Source organism: Salmo trutta, chromosome 4, assembly GCF_901001165.1.
Source record: "Salmo trutta chromosome 4, fSalTru1.1, whole genome shotgun sequence".
Taxonomy (NCBI): domain Eukaryota; kingdom Metazoa; phylum Chordata; class Actinopteri; order Salmoniformes; family Salmonidae; genus Salmo; species Salmo trutta.
Window position 1 is genome coordinate 50,087,283 of NC_042960.1, and position 25,029 is coordinate 50,112,311.

At 43.2% G+C, this 25,029-nt stretch overlaps 1 protein-coding gene across 1 annotated transcript; it reads right to left on the reverse strand.

Annotated features, from left to right (window-relative positions):
* Positions 1 to 3,627: 3,627 nt before the first annotated feature.
* On the reverse strand, positions 3,628 to 20,274 carry LOC115193041 (uncharacterized protein K02A2.6-like). The gene is made up of 3 exons (XM_029752028.1): positions 18,573 to 20,274; positions 4,275 to 4,389; positions 3,628 to 3,657 (listed from the first exon to the last, which is right to left on the reverse strand). The coding sequence occupies exons 1-3, from the start codon at positions 20,099 to 20,101 to the stop codon at positions 3,628 to 3,630; spliced, it is 1,674 nt and encodes a 557-aa protein (XP_029607888.1). The 5' UTR covers positions 20,102 to 20,274.
* Positions 20,275 to 25,029: the final 4,755 nt, after the last annotated feature.

Consider the following 25,029-nt stretch of genomic DNA (forward strand, 5'->3'; position numbering starts at 1 on the left):
AAAAAGTTATGGAAGTACAGTAAACAGTTCAATGGGAAAATATTGACCCGTTAACTTTTTCCACATTTTGTTACATTACAGCGTTATGCTAACACACAATAACCCATAATGACCAAGCAAAAACAGGTTTTCTGAAAAAAATACAAATAATAAAATGAAATTTTACATTTACATACTGTAAGTACTCCAACCCTTTACTCAGTACTTTGTTGAAGTACTTTGGCAGAGATTACAGCCTTGAGTCTTGTTGGGTATGGCCCTACAAGCTTGGCACTTGTCACATCATGTGGCATTCAGGCCAAAGTGTTCAATCTTGGTTTCATCAGACCAGAGAGTCTTTAGGTGCCTTTTGGCAAACTCCAAGCGGGCTGTCATGTGCCTTTTACTGAGGAGTGGCTTCCGTCTGGCCACTCTACCATAAAGGCCTGATTTGGTGGAGTGCTGCAGAGATGGTTAACAATCTGGAAGGTTCTCCCATCTCCACAGAGGAACTCTGGAGCTCTGTCAGAGTGACCATTGGGTTCTTGGTCACCTCCCTGACCAAGACCCTTTTCCCCTGATTACTCAGCTCTAGGAAGAGTCTTGGTGGTTCCAAACTTCTTCCATTTAAGAATGATGGATGCCGCTGTGTTCTTGGGGACCTTCAATGATTCAGAATTGTTTTGGTACCCTTCACCAGATACGGATAATTCCTTCGGCCCCATAGCTAGGTTTTTGCTCTGATGTCAACTGTGGGACCTTATATAGACAGTTGTGTGCCTTTCCAAATCATGTCCAATCAATTGAATATACCACAGGTGGACTTCAATCAAGTTGTAGAAACATCTCGAGGATGATCAATGGAAACAGGATGCACCTGAGGTCAATTTCGAGTCTCATAGCGAAGAGTCTGAATACTCATGTAAATAATGTATTTCGGTTTTTATTTCTCATACATTTGCTACAATTTCTAAAAACCTTTTTTGCTTTGTTATTATGCAGTATCGTGTGTAGATTTGTGAGGAAATGTTTTATTTCATACATTTCAGAGTAAGGCTGTAATGTAACAATGTGGAAAAAATGGAAGGGGTCTGAATTCTTTCTGAATGCACTGTACATCAATTCAGCAATTGCATTCTTCTTATATTACTCTGTAGGCTACCGACCTATTCAAAACTTCTTCCGGCATCTGCCTAAAGTTATTTAACTCAACCTTCAGGAGGTGTGTTTCTTGTTATTGAGTGGGGGCAAGGTTCTGACAGATGGGTGTGTCTTGGTGGTGGCAAAGACACACCCACATCAAACCACACCCAAAAGCGAATGTGCGTTTGACTTCTGTTATTGGCTGCCTGCATTTCTTCAGGAGCAAGCCAAGAAACAAGGCCAAATCAGAAGGTGCAGTTCTCCTTTAATTAAGCCCTGTCCCTTGCTAATGTCACTGTCCCGTCATCCACTGGTAACACTGGTCTCCCAGCCAGCTTCCTGGCTATATTTAGGTCTCCTTCTCAGATGATGTGACCAAGGTTTAATATCACATCTAGCTATCATACTGTACACATTCATTATTTATGCCTCCTTGAAATAACAGGTTATTGGTGAACAGTAATGGTTTCCCTGCTGCTACAGTTTAGCTATTCATTTCTATTTGAAACCTCTGACACTCTACAAACATCGCACATCCTCCTTTGACCTATATCTTGTCCTAAGGAAATTATTCTGCTGTGTTGATCAAGTAGATATATAAGGTCTTACATATTTGAACTGAGAAATCATTGGATGAAAACTCCCATTCATAGTTCCTATGGAGTTAAACATTGGAAGCTTACTTGGAAACCTGTTCTCTGGTAGGTTTCGTTTTGTTATCTCACGCTGCATGCTGTCAGTTGTGCCAAAGTCACAACATTTGTCTAATTCCTTGCCCATGCTGGATGGAGTAATTAGCTCGGACGCACACTTCTGTTGGGACTCATGATGGACTTCCTAATGAAGCTACCGTACAAGTACCGGTGGAAGCCAGTCGCCAATTCCTCTTCTCTCTACGCTCTTACACCCCCCAATGTGTGTCCTTCCTAGTCAGTGGGGGTCATTCCAAATGCTACCATCACCCCTCTTCCTTAGTCCATCTCCTCCCATGTGTATGGTACTTGTTGATGAAGGACTTCGGATGACAGCAGGTTGTCATGTGAGTGAGGAGAAAATACATATTTACCAGAAATGAGATGATGAATTCCTGCATGCACCACTGGTATTCAAAATACTGCCTGCCTGACTCAACAACATTTGTATTCCACACATCTTTCAGCAAAAACCACCACCGCTCTTCTCCTGTCTCCTTGTTACTTCTATCTTATTTTACATTCACTCTTCAAAGAGTTGAAACTCAATTCTGACACAAACGGGTTGTAGAATTTAACTATAACTTTTTATTTAAGCTGAATGCCTTGTGGATAACTTCAACCAATTTTCTCATTACAAAGTTGACATTTAAATCCAATTTCAACTGCAGCTTCTAGAGCATTCTATGTACTGTGTCTCATTAAACTATTCTAATGGCTTTTAGGAGTCAGCTGCAAATATACAGTACCTCAGAGAGCGAGAGAGATGCATTATTCTCTTGAATATATTGTACAACTTCTCTTGCAAATGGGACTGAATATGCCATTTACAAAATTGTATAATAGGCTCAAGCATCAAATAGCATCCATTATTGTGTTTAATAAGAATAAAATAAACAATGTTAAAATGTATTTCATTCTTGATCTTCTACTACATTAGAAAAATAAACTATATATGGCATTGCCAATTCTCATCCCAGATTAGCTACTGACCGAGTACAGAGTTATGTAGAGTGGGAGAGAGGGGCTCTTCCTGGGCAGTCAGAGAGTGCATTCACAGTCAGTCTAATGGGAAACAGCATGTGGGCCTGATTAGTCTGTAGCTACAGGTCCACTCAAATCACATTTAGCTAAATCAGGGAGCGCTGATTGCTGTTTCTCACCCTGACAGGCAAACAAGGCTGCCAGGGGCCCCGGTTAACACAAGGTCACACATGATGCTGCAGGAGACAGACTAAGAACACTTCACTGGTAATTACTCATCTATATACCTCATTAACATTATGCTGAAAGCTGTATAATAATTGTTTGTATTCAGATTTGATATGAATTTAAATATTTTGCAATGTTAGAAAGAGCCCTCCCAATTTGTTAGAATACTTTCTGTTCTGTACAATATAGCCTCCTTTATTTTTCAAATTGACAATTCATTGCACATACAGTATTTAATACAGCAGACACTGGTTGAATTGACAATGCTATTCAGTTGTTTTCTGAAAATTATCTTTGTACCCTGTTCACTTGTCCTTCCTCTATGCCCTTGTATTGTCCATGTTTCACATTTGTTCAGAGTTTTTGTGATTGTTATATTGTGTCACTATGTAAGTGTGTAGTCTGTCCCTCTCTCCCCCTCATCGGCTGGCAGCCACATCTGGCACAGTAGACTTGCTGCGGCAGGTGCTGATTATTCGTCATCGCATTAGCGCTAGAGCAGTTCAATTAGTGAGCCGCTCTCCTCATTTCAATTAGCACTCAGGTGTGTAGCAGACAGTCATGGTTGAGACGCACTCAAACCATGTGGAAAATGCAGAACTCAGAGGGCCTCAGCGGAGACACAGACAGCCTGCATCAGTGCACAAAACAACACAAACAACCAAAACAACTATAAGCATTCCAAAACATAATGTGTAAGGGAATCTTTTTCGGTCATGAGCAGAATGTAAATTAGATAGCAGCATTCCTTGATTAAATTGAGAAGTGAGGCAAGAGTGTCGTGAATGGGAGTAAATAAAACAGGGCTCTGTTTTGCTCAGTGGGAAGTATCTTTAGAGAGAGATAATAACCCTTACCTACTGACAGAGATTAATAAAGCATGAACACGAGCTGATTCGGACTGAGAGATTTACAAAAATAGCTGAAGTGCTGGAACAACAACTAACAGGTTGAAGTCACTTTTATGAATTTGAAGGAAGATAATGATGATGATGGTGATGGCGATGACCATAATGATGACAATAACGATACCTATGACAACAATGTCTTTTATTACCTTAGCTAACCTCTTCAATTCATACTTATCACACACCATCATCATTATTAGGAATCTCATCATCCATACTACTGACATAATATCCGTCAGATGTTACATTTTGGGAGAAAGGAAACTTTCAGAGCAGAAGTTCTACTGCAAAACAGAGGGAGGATGTAGGCTGCTGGAAGCAGGCAGCTGTCAGTGGTTACCCTGGGGACTTCCAGCTTCAGCCTGAATATCTCATCAGCAAGACAGGCAATGTGCTGCGGACGCCTCACCCAGAGCAGAGCAGAGCGCAGGGTGAACTGGCAGAGGGAGAGGTGCCTGGCAATAAGACACATCTATGCCAATTAAGAAGAAAGGGAGTGAGCCATTCTTGAAATTCACAACACGTCTCCCACAACTCTGTACTTTATGAGGGCTCTGTGTACCTTAAAAACATTTGTTACCCACAAACCCCAAGGTATGCAAAATGATGCTGAGCTCTGCTCATATGATCTGTTCTAATTCCCAGTTAGCATGTCAATTCAATACAAAGCACTGAAGAGCTGCGCTACACTGCAATAGAAATGTAAAGGCAATGTTCCTGCATTGGCGGAGATTGCATTCACTGTAAACGCTGCATACGTCGGTTCAATCGGAAATTACCTTTCAATTTAAATCGCGCTATAACGTTTAACTTCAGCGATACAGATTGAATCAAGCCCTAAATACCATTGAACAATGAGCGTGTGGAGGTAATAAGTCAATGTCTTCCTCAGAATGCATTTAATGAGGTGATTTTCATTTAGGGAGATCCATCTTGAATTAAAACATTTTTCTTGTCTTTTCCTTCTAGTCTACCGTTGCACTCTGTCTGTGTTCTCACCCAAATATTTTTGTATGTCTCCCTCTATTCTTAATGATGTTGCTGAGTGACCCATTTCATGCTGTACTAAAAGCCATCAGTTCCACTACATAGGTATGTAATCAAATGAGCTTTTCTGTGCCCCCCGTAACTATTGATTCATGGAGTCTTAAACAGTGAGCTTGGTAACAACTCAACACACTGACATGAAATGAAATGTTATTAGTTACATGCACCGAATACAACAGGTGTAGACCTTACAGTGAAATGCTTACTTACAAGCCCCTAACCAACAATGCAGTTAAAAAAATATGAATAAGAATAAGAAATAAAAGTAACAAGTAGTTATAGAGCAGCAGTAAAATAACAATAGCGAGACCATATACAGGGGGTACCGGTACAGAGTCAATGTGTGGGGGCACTGGTTAGTCGAGGTAATTGAGGTAATATGTACATGTGGTAGAGTTATTAAAGTGACTATGCACAGATAATAACAGAGAGTAGCAGCGGCGTAAAAGAGGGGGGTGGGCAATGCAAATAGTCTGGGTAGCAATTTGATTAGATGTTCAGGAGTTTTATGGCTTGGGGGTAGAAGCTGCTTAAAAGCCTCTTGGACTTAGACTTGGCGCTCCGGTACTTCTTGCAGTGTGGTAGCAGAGAGAACAGTCTGTGACTAGGGTGGCTGAACTCTTTGACAATTTTTAGGGCATTCCTCTGACACCGCCTTGTATAGAGGTCCTGGATGGTAGGATCCTTGGCCCCAGTGATGTACTGGGCCGTACGCACTACCCTCTGTAGTGCCTTGCAGTCTGAGGCAGAGCAGTTGCCATACCAGACAGTGATGCAAGCAGTCAGGATGCTCTCGATGGTGCAGCTGTAAAACCTTTTTAGGATCATGCTGTCTCGTTATTGTCGGTGATCAGGCCTACCACTGTTGTGTCATCGGCAAACTTAATGATGGTGTTGGAGTCATGCCTGGCTGTGCAGTCATGAGTGAACAGGGACTACAGGAGGGAACTGAGCACACACCCCTGAGGGGCCCTTGTGTTGAGGATCAGCGTGGCGAATGTGTTGTTACCTACCCTTACCACCTAGGGGCGGCCCGTCAGGAAGTCCAGGATCCAGTTGCAGAGTGAGGTGTTTAGTCCCAGGGTCCTTAACTTAGTGATGAGCTTTGAGGGCACTATGGTGTTGAACACTGAGCTGCAGTCAATGAATAGCATTCTCACATAGGTGTTCCTTTTGTCCAGGTGGGAAAGGGCAGTGTGGAGTGCAGTAGAGATTGCATCATCTGGATCTGTTAGGGCGGTATGCAAATTGTAGTGGGTCTAGGGATTCTGGGATAATGGTGTTGATGTGAGCCATGACCAGCCTTTCAAAGCACTTCATGGCTACAGATGTGAGTGCTACGGGTCGGTATTAATTTAGGCAGGTTACCTTAGTGTTCTTGGGAACAGGGACTATGGTGGTCTGCTTAAAACATGTTGGTATTACAGACTCGGACAGGGATAGGTTGAAAATGTCAATGAAGACACTTGCCAGTTGGTCAGCGCTTGCTCGCAGTACAAATCCTGGTAATCCATCTGGCCCTGCGACCTTGTGAATGTTGACCTGTTTAATGGTCTTACTCAAATTGGCTGCAGAGATCGTGATCACATAGTCGTCCAGAACAGCTGGTGCTCTCATGCATGTTTCAGTGTTTTTTGCCTTGAAGCTAGCATATAAGTATTTTAGCTCGTCTGGAAGGCTCGTGTCACTGGGCAGCTCTCGGCTGTGCTTCCCTTTGTAGTCATCAATATGAGTTTGATAAGAAAATGAGACTTACAGTTCATCTGAAGTATATAAACTCAATATACGTATTGCAATCTAACATAGGTCCCTGGCTGCAAATTTCATTAATGGAAGGAAAACTGAGGCACGATGTGAAATAAGCTTTTGAAAGCCATAGAGGAACTGTGGCGGGCTCCTGAAATTATTTGTTTAGTCAGATTGATATTTAATCAAACAAAGAGCAACTTAATTTTCAGGTGGCAGAGGATCAATTTGTAGATTGGCCAAGGACAAATTAAAGCATAATTTGATTAAACATCAAGTAGTGTATTGGACACAGTCTCAGTGCAATACCACAGTATCAGGAGACATAATGTACGTAAGCATCCAATATATTTCTCAATCCATTACTGGGCTGTGAAAATAAGTTTGCCTATTTTTGCGAAGTGGTTTTAAGACAAGCAATACATTTCCATACCTTACATTTGACATTGAGATCAGCAAAGGAAAAATACTGTTATTACTGTATGTAATGAGAATGTTTGAATACAAACTTATTTTCAATTCAGTTTTGCTTTAGAATTTGCCTCTCAAAAGCATTTTGATCTACTGTGAAAGAATGAATTAGTGAACTACTATGTTAAATGAACCACTGGATTAGATTTATGGAGAGCAATTAGATCAACTGTATTGTAGCCTACAAAAACGATCAATCAGAGTCCCTTTTTATTCCCATTCCCTATTCAATCTAAATGGGTTAAATGAAAAGGGGTGACTTACAATAGACACAAAGAGGGCTGTACATCTGTCAGATGAATGATGGGTTCTGAGACTACTACTTTCAAATCATCTAGTTCATAAACAAAAGGCTTTGTGATACAAGTGCTGTTTATTCATGACGTTTGATGATTGACCTGCTAATATTCTCACAGATGCTGAAAAGCCCTTAAAACAAATCCTGAGAAGTATCTGATTACATCTTTTTACTTACACTTTTGTTTGTGCGAGTTTTGGGGATTTTAGAGGGCTCCCACTGGGCACAAACTGTTTGAATCAATGTTGTTTCAACATAATTTGTCAAGATATTGTGACGTGGAATCTAGATAGAAAATACATTAGATTTTGAAAGTCATCAACTGTTGTTTTGAGAGTTAAATTTCAACCACAGGATTACGTCATCATGGTAACCAAATTTCAACATAGACAAACCTTGTATAAAATGCGTTGAATTTGTACAAACAACATAATATCTTAAACGTTATATATCCACAATGAGGAAAAAAAACAAGAACCTCCTACTGGAAAATGGATCTACAGTTGAAGTCGGATGTTTACATACACCTTAGCCAATTACATAAAAACTCAGTTTTTTTTTACAATTCCTGACATTTAATCCTAGTAACAATTCCCTGTCTTACGTCAGTTAGGATCACCACTTTATTTTAAGAATGTGAAATGTCAGAATAATAGTAGAGAGAATTATATATTTCAGCTTTTATTTCTTTCATCACATTCCCAGTGGGTCAGAAGTTTACATACACTCAATTAGTATTTGGTAGCATTGCCTTTAAATTGTTTAACTTGGGTCAAACGTTTCGGGTAGACTTCCAAACTTCCCACAATAAGTTGGGTGAATTTTGGCCCATTCATCCTGATAGAGCTGGTGTAATAGAGTCAGGTTTGTAGGCCTCCTTGCTCGCACACGCGTTTTCAGTTCTGCCCACAAATGTTCTATAGGATTGAGGTCAAGGCTTTGTGATGGCCACTCCAATACCTTGACTTTGTTGTCCTTAAGCCATTTTGCCACAACTTTGGAAGTATGCTTAGGGTCATTGTCCATTTGGAAGACCCATTTGCGACCAAGCTTTAACTTCCTAACTGATGTCTTGAGATGTTGCTTCAATATATCCACATAATTTTCCTTCCTCATGATGCATCCTATTTTGTGCACCAGTCCCTCGTGCAGCAAAGCACCCCCACAACATGATGCTGCCACCCCCGTGCTTCACGGTTGGGATGGTGTTCTTCGGCTTGCAAGCCTCCCCCTTTTTCCTCCAAACATAATGATGGTCATTATGGCCAAAGAGTTCTATTTTGTTTCATCAGACCAGAGGACATTTCTCCAAAAAGTACGATCATTGTCCCCATGTGCAGTTGCAAACCGTAGTCTGGCTTTTTTACGGTGGTTTTGGAGCAGTGGCTTCTTCCTTGCTGAGCAGCCTTTCAGGCTATGTCGATATAGGACTCGTTTTATGGTGGATATAGATACTTTTGTACCTGTTTCCTCCAGCATCTTCACAAGGTCCTTTGCTGTTGTTCTGGGATTGATTTGCACTATTCGCACCAAAGTACTTTCATCTCTAGGAGACAGACCGCGTCTCCTTCCTGAGCAGTATGACGGCTGCGTGGTCCCATGGTGTTTATACTTGCATACTATTGTTTGTACAGATGAACGTGGTACCTTCAGACGTTTGGAAATTGCTTCCAATGATGTAACAGACTTATGGAGGTCTACAATTCTTTTTATGGGGTCTTGGCGATTTTCCCATGATGTCAAGCAAAGAGGCACTGAGTTTGCAGGTAGGCCTTGAAATACATCCACAGGTACACCTCCAATTGACTCAAATTATGTCAATTAGCCTATCAGAAGCGTCTAAAGCCAAGACATCATTTTCTGGAATTTTCCAAACATTTTAAAGGCACAGTACGTACATTTCTGACCCACTGTAATTGTGATACAGTGAATTATAAGTGAAATAATCTGTCTGTTAACAATTGTTCGAAAAAATACTTGTGTCATGCACAAAGTAGATGTCCTAACCGACTTGCCAAAACTACAGTTTGTTAATAACCAGAAATTTGTGGAGTGGTTGAAAAACAAGTTTTAATGACTCCAACTTAAGTGTTTGTAAACTTCCGACTTTAACTGTGTCTACAGCTACCCTTTGGTCTCCCATCCAGGGTTTTAACCAAGCCCAGCCCTACTTACTGTCAGAATGATTATTGAGAGATCTCCACTTAACTAAAAAAAACTGTTTCAATTAAAACCAGGATTAAACTAAAATAGACAGTACATACAGTATAGGCCTAGGGTTTCAAGATGGTTGATTTCAAATGGAATGCTATTGAATTGTGTTTGTTTGTCAACACAACCAAATATCAATATTTGAAGGAGATGTATCTTCTAGTTGGATAGTTTCATCTGTGCCATTAACTTAGTCTGACTTTAATTCCATTTTTTTTTACAAATTAATAATTTATATGTTAAATTTGTCTCCGTCTGAAGCAAACATCGCATTTAGAGAATAGGACTAAATCAAATCAAACGTTATTTAAAGTGAATTTAAAGTGTGATTTCATTTAATTTTGTCCTATGCTTTAAGATTTTTGATTGAGATGGAGAGGTAAATCCAACCAGCCTGGTCTCGTAGACTAGACGTACCATTGTAAACGTAAATCTGGGACACTACAATTAGTATGATATGTTATGTTTGGTATGGTTACATAAGACGGAAGGTTACTTAAGGCAAAAATGAAAGGATGGTGATTGGTTAGCTAACCCTAACCCTTTTTTTTTATTTAACCTTTTTTTAACTAGGCAAGTCATTTAAGAATAAATTCTTATTTACAATGATGGTCCACATCGGCGAGACCTGGACGACACTGGGCCAATTGTGAGCTGCCCTATGGGACTACCAATCACGGCCAGTTGTAAATAACAATTTGTTCTTAACTGACTTACCTAGTTAAATAAAGGTTCAATAAAATAAAAAATGTAATACCAAACATATGATTTTTATTTTTGCAATTTTCTAAATAAAATGTTATCTAGAGTAAGAAATTGTCAGCATATCAACAATTTCCTCTTGACAAGCCTGGAAAATGTATTTAAATCAAATCAAATAACATTTTATTGGTCACATACACACGGTTAGCAGATGTTATTGCAAGTGTAGCAAAATGCTTGTGCTTCTAGTTTTGACAGTGGAGTAAAATCTAACAGTAATCTAACAATTCCACAACAACTACCTAATACACACACATCTAAGTAAAGGGATGGAATAAGAATATATACATTTAAGTATATGGATGAGCGGCATAGGCAAGACGCAATAGATGGTATAAAATACAGTATATACATATGAGATAGGTAATGCCAGATATGTAAGCATTATTAAAGTGGCATTATTAAAGTGTCTAGTGATCCATTTATTAAAGTGGCCAATGATTTCAAGTCTCCATGTAGGCAGCAGCCTCTCTGTGTTAGTGATGGCTGTTTAACAGTCTGATGGCCTTGAGATAGAAGCTGTTTTTCAGTCTCTCGGTCCCAGCTTTGACGCACCTGTACTCACCTCACCTTCTGGATTTTAACGGAGTGAACAGGCAGTGGCTCGGGTGGTTGTTGTCCTTGATCTTTTTGGCCTTCCTGTGACATCAGGTGCTGGAGCGCAGGTAGTTTGCCCCTGGTGATGTGTTGTGCAGACCGCACCACCCCTGGAGAGCCTTGCAGTTGTGGGCGGGGCAGTTGCCGTGGCAGGTGGTGATACAGCCCGACAGGATGCTCTCGATTGTGCATCTGTAAAAGTTTGAGGGTTTTAGGTGACAAGACAAATTTCTTCAGCCTCTTGAGGTTGAAGAGGCGCTGTTTCACCATCTTCACAACACTGTCTGTGTGGGTGGATCAGTTTGTCCGTGATGTGTATTACAAGGAAATTAAAACTTTCCACCTTCACTGCTGTCCCATTGTTGTGGATAGGGGGTGCTCCCTCTGCTGTTTCCTGAAGTCCACAATCATTTCTTTTGTTTTGTTAATGTTGAGTGAGAGGTGGTTTTCCTGACACCACACTCCGAGTGCCCTCCATGTAGGTTGTCTAGTCATTGTTGTAAATCAAGCCCACACCTGTTGTGTTGTCTGCAAACTTGATGATTGAGCTGGAGGCGTGCATGGCCACGCAGTCATGGGTGAACATGGAGTACAGGAGGGGGCTGAGCACGCACCCTTGTGGGGCCCCAGTATTAAGGATCAGCGTTGTGGAGATGTTTCCTACCTTCACCACCTGGGGGCGGCCCGTCAGAAAGTCCAGGACCAAATTGCACAGGGCAGGGTTGAGACCCAGGGCCTCAAGCTTAATGATGAGCTTGGAGGGTACTATGCTGTTGAATACTGAGCTGTAGTCAATGAACAGCATTCTTACATAGGTATTTCTCTTGTCCAGATGGGATAGGGCAGTGTGATGTGTTACGAACCGGCTCAGAGTTCGCAACAAAAGGGAGACAACGTGGAGACAAGGAGTAACAAAAATATATATTTATTAAATAAAGTAACTAAGTAATTAACAATGGCATGTGTAATCAGTAATCAGTAGTGTAAGTGAGTGTTTTGCATACCTGAATGTAATAATGCAGGGTGTTGAAAGGTGCCAAAGCAAATAACCAAAAAGCCACAAAACTACACAACCAAAATCAACAAGGTGTCTGCGTGGAGAGAGTCTCCCCAATGACTGTGGAAGAGTTGTCTTTATCCTGGGACACACCCGAGCCCAGGTGTTTCCCATCTAGCTGACGACCCTTCCAACTCCGCCCACTGGCATCCTAATGAGGAACAAGAGCAAAGAGAGAAAATACAGCAGACAGAGTGGGAGGGTCGTCACACCCCCCCCCCCCCCCCCCATAAAACCGGGGACCAACAAGGGCCCCGGAACAACGTACCAGCCTCTGCGTCCCAAATTGACACAGGCCTCTGCGTCCCAAATTTACGAGAGGTTACATGTTCACCTTCCACTTGCCCCAGCCAACCTCCTTCTCCCCAGACCTCAGCAACCTTTGTGTACAGGAAGCAACATTTAAGAGGAAAGGAGAACACAAGACCAGGAGGGAACAGACAGGAAAGTTAGAACATGACAAAACCAAACAATGGTCAGTCACATAACACTCAGGAACAGGGCGCACAAGAGACCACATCAGCTACAAATGCAAACAACATCTCCCAACTGTTCAGTCACAACTCAACGGTTGTCATTTCCCAACGATTCATAGTCACTCCAATGATTCATAGACACTAAACTCATAACCGAATACGAGTACAGACCAGAGGGTGTAATAAAGGCAAAAATGTCATGTGCCCTACTCGTCAGTGGCACCTGCCAATAGCACAATAACAGGTCAAATTTGCTCACAAACTTAACTGCGCCGACTTGATCAACGCAGTCCTCCATCTGAGGAAGAGGAAATTAATCCGGCTTAGTGACTCCGTTTACCTTACGGTGGTCCGTTCCATCCGGTTTACTGACCAAGATACAGGGAGAAGCCCAACTGGAGAAAGAAGGCTCTGCTATCTTACTCTCCAGCATGTACCTGACCTCAGCATCCAGACAACGCAGTTTCTCTACAGAGACTCTATAGAACCGCTGACGAATGGGGTCAGCATCTCCAATGTCAATATCATGCTCTATCAAGTTTGTACGTGTAGGTGTCACAGAAAACAAACCTGGAATTTTCCGAATCAGACCAACCAGCTCTTTCCGCCCATCAACAGGTAGCTGAGTAAAAGGGCTATCCAAAATATCCAGTGTCTCAGAATTTTTCAATCTACCCTGCAGTATGCAATCATCGGGACCAGGAACATTTTTTTCCTCATGCACAGACCTAGCATTAAAAGAACCAAGGGAAGTAACGTTATCAGCCAAACGAACAGGTTTACCATCCTCTATAGACACCCACTTTCTCATCAGAACATCCTCTTGGAGAAAATAACCATGTGCGACATCTCCCAACTGTTCCACAGGCACAATTTGGTCACACAACTCTTCTAATGTGGGGTCAGTCCGTGGCGCATTGTTTAGATCGGAGCGGAGTACAGACAACGGAATAACAGGGAAAACAGTGAGAGACTTCTTTGTGGTATTCTCATTTACCGGAGCAGGGACCAGGTCACCATGGCTCATAGACCGCGTCACTGCACCCGCAGAGAACACTGCTGGGAACCTCTGCGCACTCTCATCAGGAATCCCTACAATTGACGGTTTAGTGGAAACCACTAGAGATGGAAACACGACAGGCCACACACACTCACCAGCCAAGTTATTCCCAAGGATAACGTCGATACCCTCAATAGGCAACGAAGGACGCACCCCCACAACAACCTCACCTTTCACCAGTCCACAATCCAATATCAGTTTATGCAATGGAACTGACAGATTGTTCAAACCTATTCCCCTAATTAGAACACTATTCCCAGAATCAGTCTCAGCAGAGAAGGGTAACACAGATTCCAACACAAACGATTCCGAGGCACCTGTGTCTTGTAGGATCTTCACTGGCACTAGGTTCTTACTTCCTAACATAGACACAAAACCCTCCGTAACGAAAGGTAAATAGCCTGGGTCAATATGAACTTTCACATGGCCCTGGGCCTGAGACAATGTTTCAGGAGTAAACTGATGTGGAACAGACGCAGCTAACGCCGTAGGCCTAGATTTAACGTTAGCACACGTACTGAATTTACCCCTAGACCTGAGAACCGGACATTCGTTTTTCCAATGACCTGAGCCTTGACAGTAGTGACACTCTTGACCAAAGTCAGTTTTACCACGGGAGTCATGCTCAACCCTAGTTGAATAAAACTCTGCCCGTGAACCAGAGTATCTCTGTGAGCGAGGCCCAAATCTATCCGAACGCCCCCACTCACTCCAAGTACGGGGTTCTACAAAAACACTTTTGTGAGTCAACACATATTCGTCTGCCAAAACCGCAGCTTCAGCGACAGTCTTTACTTTTCGTTCGTTAATATACGTCGCTATATGATCAGGGATTGTGTCCTTAAATTGCTCTAGCATAATCAGATCACACAGCCCTTGAAAAGTCATAACCGCAGAGGCGGAACACCAGCGATTAAACTGTGAAGATAATTTTCGCGCAAACTCAACATGAGTCTGCTTATCATCCCTTTCTAAAGTTCTAAATCGTTGGCGGTAAGCCTCAGGAACCAATTCGTAAATCTGTAACACCGCCGTTTTAACCTTATCATAACTGACACTGTCGGCTACACTAAGAGCTGAATATGCTTCCTGCGCTTTACCAGTCAGCACACACTGCAACATTAAAGTGCGGTCAGAATCAGGCCAACTCCTAGCGTCAGCAACACGCTCAAACAACGAAAAGAATGTCTCAGGGTCCCTTTCATTAAACTGAGGCAACAACTGTAAATTCCCAACAATGTCAAATGTGTCCGGGGCACGACCAAAAGAGGAACGATTCCTAAGTAAATCTGCGTCACTTTCCCAGAGCAAACTCTCTCCTGAGAGCTTTCCTTCCCTAACCAACTCTAGTCGCTCTTGTTGCAGCTTGATTTTAGCACGCTCCATATCCTGTTTAAATTCCAATTCCTTCTCATATTTTACCCGATCAGCACGCTCCATATCCTGTTTAAATTCCAATTCCTTCTCATATTTTACACGATCATGCTCTAGCTTCTCACGATCGTGCTCTAGCTGTAACAGAAGCAGCTCTTTCTGCTGTTCAAAAAGAAGACTACTAGGACTAACCGATGGAGCGGTAATTGTGACATATCGGGGAGAAGGCGAGTCCTCAGCAGAGGCTGCCCCAGTGGTAACGTCAAGAATACCACTCTCCATCAGATTGGCCTTCAATATTAACCTAATAGAATTTTTTAGACGTTTGTCACTAATTTCAACCTTGTAGTGTTCAGCAACCTTCAACAGCTGTTCTTTAGTACATAAGTCTAACAGTTCCTCTGATGGAAAGCGAATGAACTCGTCTACATTAGACGTCATAGTGAGAGAGAGAAAAAAATAAATAATAATTCTCACTCAACCCCTCTGAGCACACCAGACCACAATAAGAGAAATAACAATCACACTGGCACCACAGAAAAGAGATGAGATATGGAGCTTCCCCAAAACCTACAATAACTCAACCCTAGTCTTCATGCAGATTTGCGGTGGGTAATTATGCACTGTAGCCCGCTGGCAAGGAAGTAACCCCCCAGCACGCTGGTAGATTCCACCAAGCCACGGATGTGCTCCCGAGACAACTGCTCAGTCCACAGACACCACACAAAAATAACAAACATTAACAATGCCCAACATATTCCAAAATGAAACACGTCGCTAAGCCTATCAGGGGAAAAAGGCTATAGCTCCGGGTAGTAAGTTTCACTACCCTACCCAAATCTCCCACCGAGGTACACAGCTGATTGCACTCACCTCCTCAGACCAATGTTACCACAGCGAGTAGAACAAGCGTTTTCAGGCTAGGCAGGACCTGGAAACTAACCAATGTACTCTCCAACCCAGCACACAAACCAAACAAAAAGCAACCAGTACTGAGCACCAAACTCAAACTAACAAAATATACAAACAAAGTACCTACGGAATTTAACATACCTCCACGTTTTCTCCCAAACACAATCCGTTCAAAATCCCGGATGAGCTCCCACTTGTTACGAACCGGCTCAGAGTTCGCAACAAAAGGGAGACAACGTGGAGACAAGGAGTAACAAAAATATATATTTATTAAATAAAGTAACTAAGTAATTAACAATGGCATGTGTAATCAGTAATGTAAGTGAGTGTTTTGCATACCTGAATGTAATAATGCAGGGTGTTGAAAGGTGCCAAAGCAAATAACCAAAAAGCCACAAAACTACACAACCAAAATCAACAAGGTGTCTGCGTGGAGAGAGTCTCCCCAATGACTGTGGAAGAGTTGTCTTTATCCTGGGACACACCCGAGCCCAGGTGTTTCCCATCTAGCTGACGACCCTTCCAACTCCGCCCACTGGCATCCTAATGAGGAACAAGAGCAAAGAGAGAAAATACAGCAGACAGAGTGGGAGGGTCGTCACAGATGGTGATTGCATCGTCTGTGGACTTATTGGGGCGATATGCAAATTGAAGTGGTTCTAGGGTGGAAGGTAAGGTGGAGGTGATATTATCCTTGATTAGTCTCTCAAAGCACTTCATGATGACAGAAGTGAGTGCTACGTGGTGATAGTCATTTAGTTCAGTTATCTTTGCCTTCTTGGGTACAGGAACAATAGTGACCATCTTGAAGCATGTGGGGACAGCAGATTGGGATTGGGAGAGATTGAATATGTCCGTAAACACACCAGCCGGCTGGTCTGTGCATGCCCTGAGGACGCGGCTAGGGATGCGGTCTGGGCCGGTATCCTTGCGAGTGTTAACACGTTTAAATGTCTTACTCACGTCAGTCACGGAGAAGGAGAGGGAGGGCCCGCAGTCATTGGTAGCGGGGCCACGTCGGTGGCACTGTATTATCCTCAAAGCAGGCAAAGGTGTTAAGTTTGTCTGGAAGCAAGACGTCGGTGTCCGTGACCTGGCTGGTTTTCTTTTTGTAGTCCATGATTGCCTGTGGACCCTGCCACAGACATCTTGTGTCTGAGCCTTTGAATTGCGACTCTACTTTGTCCCTATACCGACATTTCGCTTGTTTGATTGCCTTGTGGAAGGAATAACTACGCTGTTTGTATTCGGCCATATTCCCAGTCGTCTTTCCATGGTTAAATGCGGTGGTTCGCACTTTTGCGAGAATACCGCCATCTAGCCACAGTTTCTGGTTAGGGTAGGTTTTAATAGTCACTGTGGGTACAATATCTCCAGTGCAGTTCCTTATAAACCCACTCACCGAATCAGCATATGAATCAATATTATTCTCTGAGGCTGCCTGGAACATTTCCCAGTCCGTGTGATCAAAATATATATTTTCATTAAGTTTTTTTTAACATTTTACACTTTTTGAAAATACTAATATTAGTATTAATGGACCAAGATACCAACAAATCTCAAAATTGATAGGTAGATGCAAAAATGTAATTTCAGACTGGTGCCTGGACTTCAAGCCAGACTAAGTCAATGGCACAAATGGTATTAAATCTTAACAACCAAACACAATTCAATATCTTTTCTGAAATACAATAAATATCCTATTAACTTGTCAATAACAAATTATATGTTGGATTCACGTCTCCAACTCAACCAGTTAGAGTGGGATTAAGCCAGAGGCTCAGATGGAACTATCCAAGCAGTAAATACAGATCCATTAAATGTTGATATTTGGTTGCGTTGTCAACCAAACACAATTCATTTAATATAACCTTTTTTATTAACTAACTAATGTCAAATTCAACCTTAAAATTAGTAACACATCTGTAGTAACTTGACAAAGAATGCCCACACGCATTTCGATATTACTTTCCTTTACTTTCAACCCAAACATAAAGGTGTATTGCCAGGTACAAACAGTACAAATATAGCAGAACTATATAGCCCACTCAACCGGTGGTAGAATCACATTGCACAGAACTCACTCTTAGTGATGACATCATCAAAAGGGAAAGGTCACGGTCAATACTAATAATAACCATGTCATAATTTATATAGTGTCCACACTATAACACTTCTACCCCACAATTGAAATCCCCCCTGTAAGGAAAACATAAGGTTAACAAGTAAACCACATCAGTGTTTTCTTTTCTTTACTACACCACACTGTAGAACTTCTGCTGGTGTTACCGTAAATGTAAATAAAACAACAACAACAAAATGACAGTCCTTATTTCTTTTCTACTAGGTCTGCTGCTCCTAACAAACACTAACACCACGAGTCTCTCAGTCTCAACTACAGAGTTAGTCTTTAAGGAGGCTTGTGACTACGCTGTGATCTGCGCAGTACTCCTGGTGTGCTACGAGACACAGGTAAGGCGTGTCCCAGTGGAGCTGGGTCTGAGGGCACAGGAGCGGGTTGGGTGTTTGTGAGAGAATGTCCATCACCCTCTGCTGAAACCACTGAATGCCCCTGTTCCTCAGATGCTGTTTCCTGTGGGGTTTCAACTTGTATACTACCACCCACAGCTGTTCCGTCTGAAAACATGGTCTTGTCTTTATCATAGCGCAGGCGGAGATGGTCCTGGTGTCTGCGCATTACTCGCCCATCAGTCAGTTTGACCACAAAGGAGACGGGACCACTCTGACTCAGAATGATACCTGGCAACCAGCGTTGGCTCCTTGTGAAGTTGCGGATGTAGACAGTGTCATTGGGTTTTAACTGTCTCTCCCTTGCATGGTGGTCATGTCTCTCTTTTTGTTTCTCCTGCTTCCGTTCCACTCGTGCTCTGATGTTCGGACGCAGTAGATCCAGGTGAGCTTTTGGCTTTCTGCCCATTAACATCACCGCTGGAGCCTGTCCTGTTGTTGTTTGTGGCGTGATGCGGTACTGGAACAAGAACCGAGAGAGCTTAGTTGTGATGGTTCCCCCAGTCATCCTTTTGAGCCCCTCTTTCAGTGTCTGCACAGCCCGCTCCGCTAAGCCGTTTGAGGCCGGGTGAAACGGGGCGCTGCGGACATGGCGGATCCCGTTTCTCCGCATGAATTCTTGGAACAAGTCACAGGTAAACGTTGTTGCGTTGTCGGACACCAGAGAGTCCGGCAGACCATGGGTTGAAAACACCTGCCGAAGCTTTTCGATGGTTGTGGTTGCTGTGATGTTGCTCATGATGTGCGCCTCCAGCCACTTGGAGTGTGCGTCCACCATGACAAGGAACATGTGACCCATAAAAGGGCCTGCAAAATCTATATGCAGCCTGGACCATGGGCAGTCAGGCCACTCCCACAGATGTAGTGGCGTGGGCGGCGCCATCTTCTGGTTGATCTGGCACTCAGAACATGATTTAACTTTGTCTTCTACCTCCTGATCCATGTTAGGCCACCAGATGTAAGATCTGGCTAAACTTTTCATCCGGGAGGCACCCGGGTGAGCCTCATGGACCTCATCCATGACTTGTGCACGGCCAGGGGGTGGAACAACCACTCTGGACCCCCAGAGTATGCAGCCATCCTGCACACTCAGCTCAGTTTTGCGCTTTGCATAAGGTCTTAGTCCATCATCCTCTATGACAGGAGGCCAACCCTGCATCAGGAATCTTTTCACTTGGGACAGGATAGGATCCCGGTCTGTCCACTGTTTGATCTGTTTGGCATTCACAGGTGAGTTTGACAATCTCTCCATTAGGAAAATTGTCCCGGGAGGCACTACAGTTGTGGCAGGCATCTCTGGTAGCGGGAGACGGCTGAGCGCGTCTGCATTTGCATTGTCCTTCCCCGCTCTATACACTATCGTGTACTGGTAAGCTGACAGTGTCAGGGCCCAGCGCTGTAACCTTGCTGAAGCCATGGGCGGAATGCATCTTGATTCACTAAAAAGGCTCATCAGTGGTTTGTGGTCAGTGCATATGGTGAAATGACAACCATAGAGGTACTGATGGAAACGTTTCACAGCAAAGACTATGGCCAGACCTTCCTTGTCTAACTGTGAATAACCCTTCTCAGCACTCGTCAGCGTACGTGATGCGAATCCAATGGGTCTCTCTGACCCGTCCTCCATCTGATGAGCGAGTACTGCCCCGACGCAATAGGGTGAGGCGTCACATGACAGGATGATCTCTTTGTCTTGGTCAAAATGAACCAGAAGTTGTGCTGATTGTAGTAGTGCTTTCACTTCCTTGAAAGCTTTCTCTTGTGCTGGCCCCCACTTCCATTTACAGTCTTTGTGGAGCAACTGATGAAGTGGAGCCAACACTGTCGACAGCTCCGGGAGGAACTTACCATAGTAGTTCACCATGTCCAGGAACGACCTGAGCTCTGACCCATTCTTGGGGTTTGGAGCATCCTTGATTGCCCTGACTTTGTCCTCCACAGGACACAGACCCTGCGCTGTGATCTTGTGACCTAGGTATGTCATACTCTGTGCTTGGAATGTGCACTTGCTACACTTCAGGCGCAGCCCTGCCTCAGAGAATCTCTTTAAGACCTGGTCCAGATGGTGGAGGTGCTCCTCCTCCGTCTCCCCTGTAACCAGGATGTCATCCAGGTACACTGCTACATGAGGGATCCCCTGCAGCAGATTGTCCATTGTCCTCTGGAAAATTGCTGGGCTGGGCGCCACTCCGAAAACCAAGCGGTTGTACCTGAACAAGCCTTTGTGCGTGTTCACTGTGACATACTCTTTTGAGTCCTCGTCCAGGAGGAGCTGTTGGTAGGCGTGACTCATGTCAAGCTTTGAGAACGTCTTGCCTCCTGCCAGTGTCGCGAACAAGTCCTCCACTCATGGCAGCGGGTAAGTGTCTAGCTTAGAGGCCCTGTTGATGGTGAGTTTGTAGTCCCCACATATACGCACCGTGCCGTCACTTTTCAGAACGGGAACGATAGGAGCTGCCCAGCGGGAGAACTGAACGGGAGTAATGACGTTTGCTTCCTGCAGCCGCTCCAACTCATCTTCCACTTTCTTTTTCATGGCGTAAGGCACTGTCCTGGGCTTGAAAAAGCGAGGCTCGGCCTGAGGATCCACGAACAGCTTAACTGCAGTGCCCTGCAGTGTGCCCAGTTCATCTTTGAAAATCTCTGGGTACTTTTAAATGACATCCTCAGTCACTCGGGTGTGTTTTATCTCACCCCAGCTCAGTTGTATTTTGTTTAGCCAGTCACGCCCTAGTAAACTAGGCCCATTCCCTTTCACCACCAGGAGCCATGCTCTCGCTTCCTGGCTGTTGTATGCAATGTCCACCTCTAGAGCCCCCAGCAATGGTATGGTCTCCCCGGTGTACGTACACAGTCTGATCCCTGCCGGTTTGAGGGCAGAAACCTGTCTTGAGCCCCATTTTTGTTTGTAGGTTTCCTCACTTATGACAGAGGCAGAGGCCCCCGTGTCAACCTCCATCTTCATCTGCTTTCCATCTACCTCCACTGTAGCATAGATAGGCTCTGCGCGCGGCTCCCTCACATTAAACATGTTGTAGGAACAATGCTCTTCCTCCTCCTCTGTGCTCTCTAGGTGGTGCGCTGCTGACTGAGGCTTTGGTGCTGTGAACTTGCCCAGCCCAGTCCGCCCACCCTCTGGCTTGCTCCTAGGACCCCTGCATTTTTTTGCTAAATGTCCCTTTTTGTTGCAATTGTGACAGACAGTCTCCATGAACTTACAGTTGTTACCATAATGTGTCCCTCTACATCTGAAACATTCCACTGCTTTTCCCCCTTTTTCCTGCCACCTCTTTTGTCACCTGATGCACTGCACAACTTTCACTGTTGGCCTTTTGAATATTTTTCACATTACTAGCGGCCATCTCCATCCCTTGAGATAGTTCCAATGCTCTCTTGAAAGTCAGTGTGGCTTCCCCCAGCAACCAACGCTGTATGCTGTCCTCATTAATGCCACAGACTAATCTGTCACGGAGCATGTCCTCTAACATAGCCCCAAACTCACAATGTTCAGAGAGTTCACGTAATTCAGCAACAAAGTTAGCAACAGACTGACCTGTTTTCTGAAAATGGCAGTTAAACTTGAACCTCTGGACAATCACTGATGGCTTTGGATTGTGGTGAGTCTGAACGAGAGCAACTAGATCCCCAAAAGGAATTTCTCCCGGTCTCCGTGGTGTAGCCAAATTCCTCATTAGCTTGTAGGTTTTAGCCCCACACACACTAAAGAGAATAGAGCGCTGTTTAGCCTCATCTATGATTCCATTTGCCAAGAAAAAGTGTCCCAACATTTTCACATATTCCGTCCAGTCTTCGTTCTCTTCCACAAACTCAGTGATAGTCCCAAACATTGTCATTATAACGCCAACTTGTCCTTGATCCTCGTTAGCGATTTTCCCTTGCTGCTGATTGTCCCCGTCTGCATTTCCGTTCAGCGGCACCTGCTCTCCGTCGCTCATTAAGCTAGCTAGCTAACTGACTACCTCCACTGTTTCTTAGCTAGCTAGCAACTCGCCCTGTACAAGGTGATAAAGTTTTATCCTCGTCGCCAAAAAGGTGTAGTAACTTGACAAGGAATGCCCACACGCATTTCAATATTACTTTCCTTTACTTTCAACCCAAACCTAAAGGTGTATTGCCAGGTACAAACGGTACAAATATAGCAGAACTATATAGCCCACTCAACCGGTGGTAGAATCACATTGCACAGAACTCACTCTTAGTGCTGACATCATCAAAAGGGAAAGGTCACGGTCAATACCAATAATAACCATGTCATTATTTATATAGTGTCCACACTATAACAACATCCATGGCCACATTTTGAGGTTGCTGTGACTATAAATGTATTCTTATGTAATCATATAAAAAGAGCACGTTCAAATCAAATTGCATTGGTCACATACACATATTTAGCAGATGTTATTACGGGTGTAGCGAAATGCTTGTGCAGAAGTATCTAACAATTCACAACAATACACAAATCTAAAAATAAAATAATGGAATTAAGAAGTATATGTCGGAGTGGCTTTGACTAAAATACAGTATGATAAAATACAGCACATACAGTGGCTTGCGAAAGTATTCACCCCCTTGGCATTTTCCCTATTTTGTTGCCTTGCAACCTGGAATTAAAATAGATTTTTTGGGGGGTTTGTATCATTTGATTTCCATGACATGCCTATCACTTTGAAGACGCAAAATATTTTTGATTGTGAAACAAACAAGAAATAAGACAAAAAAAATGAAAACTTGAGCGTGCATAACTATTCATCCACAAAGTCTATACTTTGTAGAGCCCCCTTTTGCAGCAATTACAGCTGCAAGTCTCTTGGGATATGGCTCTATAAGCTTGGCACATCTAGCCACTGGGATTTTTGCCCATTCTTCAAGGCAAAACTGCTCCAGCTCCTTCAAGTTGGATGGGTTCCGCTGGTGTACAGCAATCTTTAAGCCATACCACAGATTCTCAATTGGATTGAGGTCTGGGCTTTGACTAGGCCATTCCGAGACATTTTAATGTTTCCCTTTAAACCACTTGAGTGTTGCTTTAGCAGTATGCTTAGGGTATTGTCCTGCTGGAAGGTGAACCTCCGTCCCAGTCTCAAATCTTTGGAAGACAGAAACAGGTTTCCCTCAACAATTTCCCTGTATTTAGCACCATCCATCATTCCTTCAATTCTGACCAGTTTCCCAGTCCCTGCGGAGGAAAAACATCCCCACAGCATGATGCTGCCACCACCATGCTTCACTGTGGGGATGGTGTTCTCAGGGTGATGAGAGGTGTTGGGGTTGCGCCAGACATAACATTTTCCTTGATGGTCAAAAGCTCAATTTTTGTCTCATCTGACCAGAGTATCTTCTTCCATATGTTTGGGTAGTCTCCCATATGCCTTTTGGCGAACACCAAACGTGTTTGCTTATTTTTTTTCTTTAAACAATGCTTTTTTCTGGACACTCTTCTGGAAAGGCCAGCTCTGTGGAGTGTATGGCTTAAAGTGGTCCTATGGACAGATACTCCAATCTCCGCTGTGGAGCTTTGCAGCTCCTTCATGGTTATCTTTGGTCTCTTTGTTGCCTCTCTGATTAATGCCCTCCATGCCTGGTCCGGGAGTTTTGGTGGGCACCTTCTCTTGGCAGTTTTGTTGTGGTGCCATATTCTTTCTATTTTTTAATAATGGATTGAATGGTGCTCCGTGGGATGTTCAAAGTTTCAGTTTTGTTTTTAATAACCCAAACCCTGATTTGTACTTCTCCACAACTTTGTCCCTGACCTGTTTGGAGAGCTCCTTGGTCTTCATGTTGCCGCTTGCTTGGTGGTGCCCCTTGCTTAGTGGTGTTGCAGACTCTGGGGCCTTTCAGAACAGGTGTGTGTATATATACTGAGATCATGTGACAGATCATGTAAGACTTGCACACAGGAGGACATAGATTGCACAGATTGCACACAAGTGGACTTTATTTAACTAATTATATGACTTCTGAAGGTAATTGGTTGCACCAGATCTTATTTAGAGGCTTCATAAGCAAACGGGGTGAATACATATGCACAAACCACTTTTCAGTTTTTTTTTAGTTTTCTTCAAATTTTTTGAAACAAGTAAATTTTTTTCATTTCACTTCACCATTTTGGGTTATTTTGTGTATGTCCATTACATGAAATCCAAATAAAAATCTATTTAAATTACAGGTTGTAATGGAAAAACGCAAAGGGGATGAATACTTTTGCAAGGCACTGTACATATGAGATGAGTAAAGCAGTATGTAAACATTATTAAAGTGACTAGTGTTCCATTATTAAAGTGGCCAGTGATTCCATGTCTATGTATATAGGGCAGCAGCCTCTAAGGTGCAGGGTTGAGTAACCGGGTGGTAGCCGGCTAGTCATGGCATAAATAGGTCGTCACAGGTCTGTGGAGATCTTCACAATTGCTGTAATAATCTGTGCAGAATCTCGAAAGGCATCACTTACACCATGTACTTTTAATGTAATCTCAACTGTAATCCAGGTCATTTGGTTCTGCTATTAGATGAAGCACAATGATAACACAATCTGTT

What these genes read in the sequence shown, in the direction of transcription:
- LOC115193041 (XM_029752028.1), bottom strand. Translation starts at nt 20,101, where the DNA reads ATGGAGGACGGGTCAGAGAGACCCATTGGATTCGCATCACGTACGCTG. An exon ending in ATGTTTTCAGACGGAACAGC is followed by an intron (nt 4,390 to 18,572) that starts TGTGGGTGGTAG and finishes TCTTATTGCCAG; the next exon opens with GCACCTCTCCCTCTGCCAGT. An exon ending in TGAAGCTGGAAGTCCCCAGG is followed by an intron (nt 3,658 to 4,274) that starts GTAACCACTGAC and finishes GCACTGATGCAG; the next exon opens with GCTGTCTGTGTCTCCGCTGA.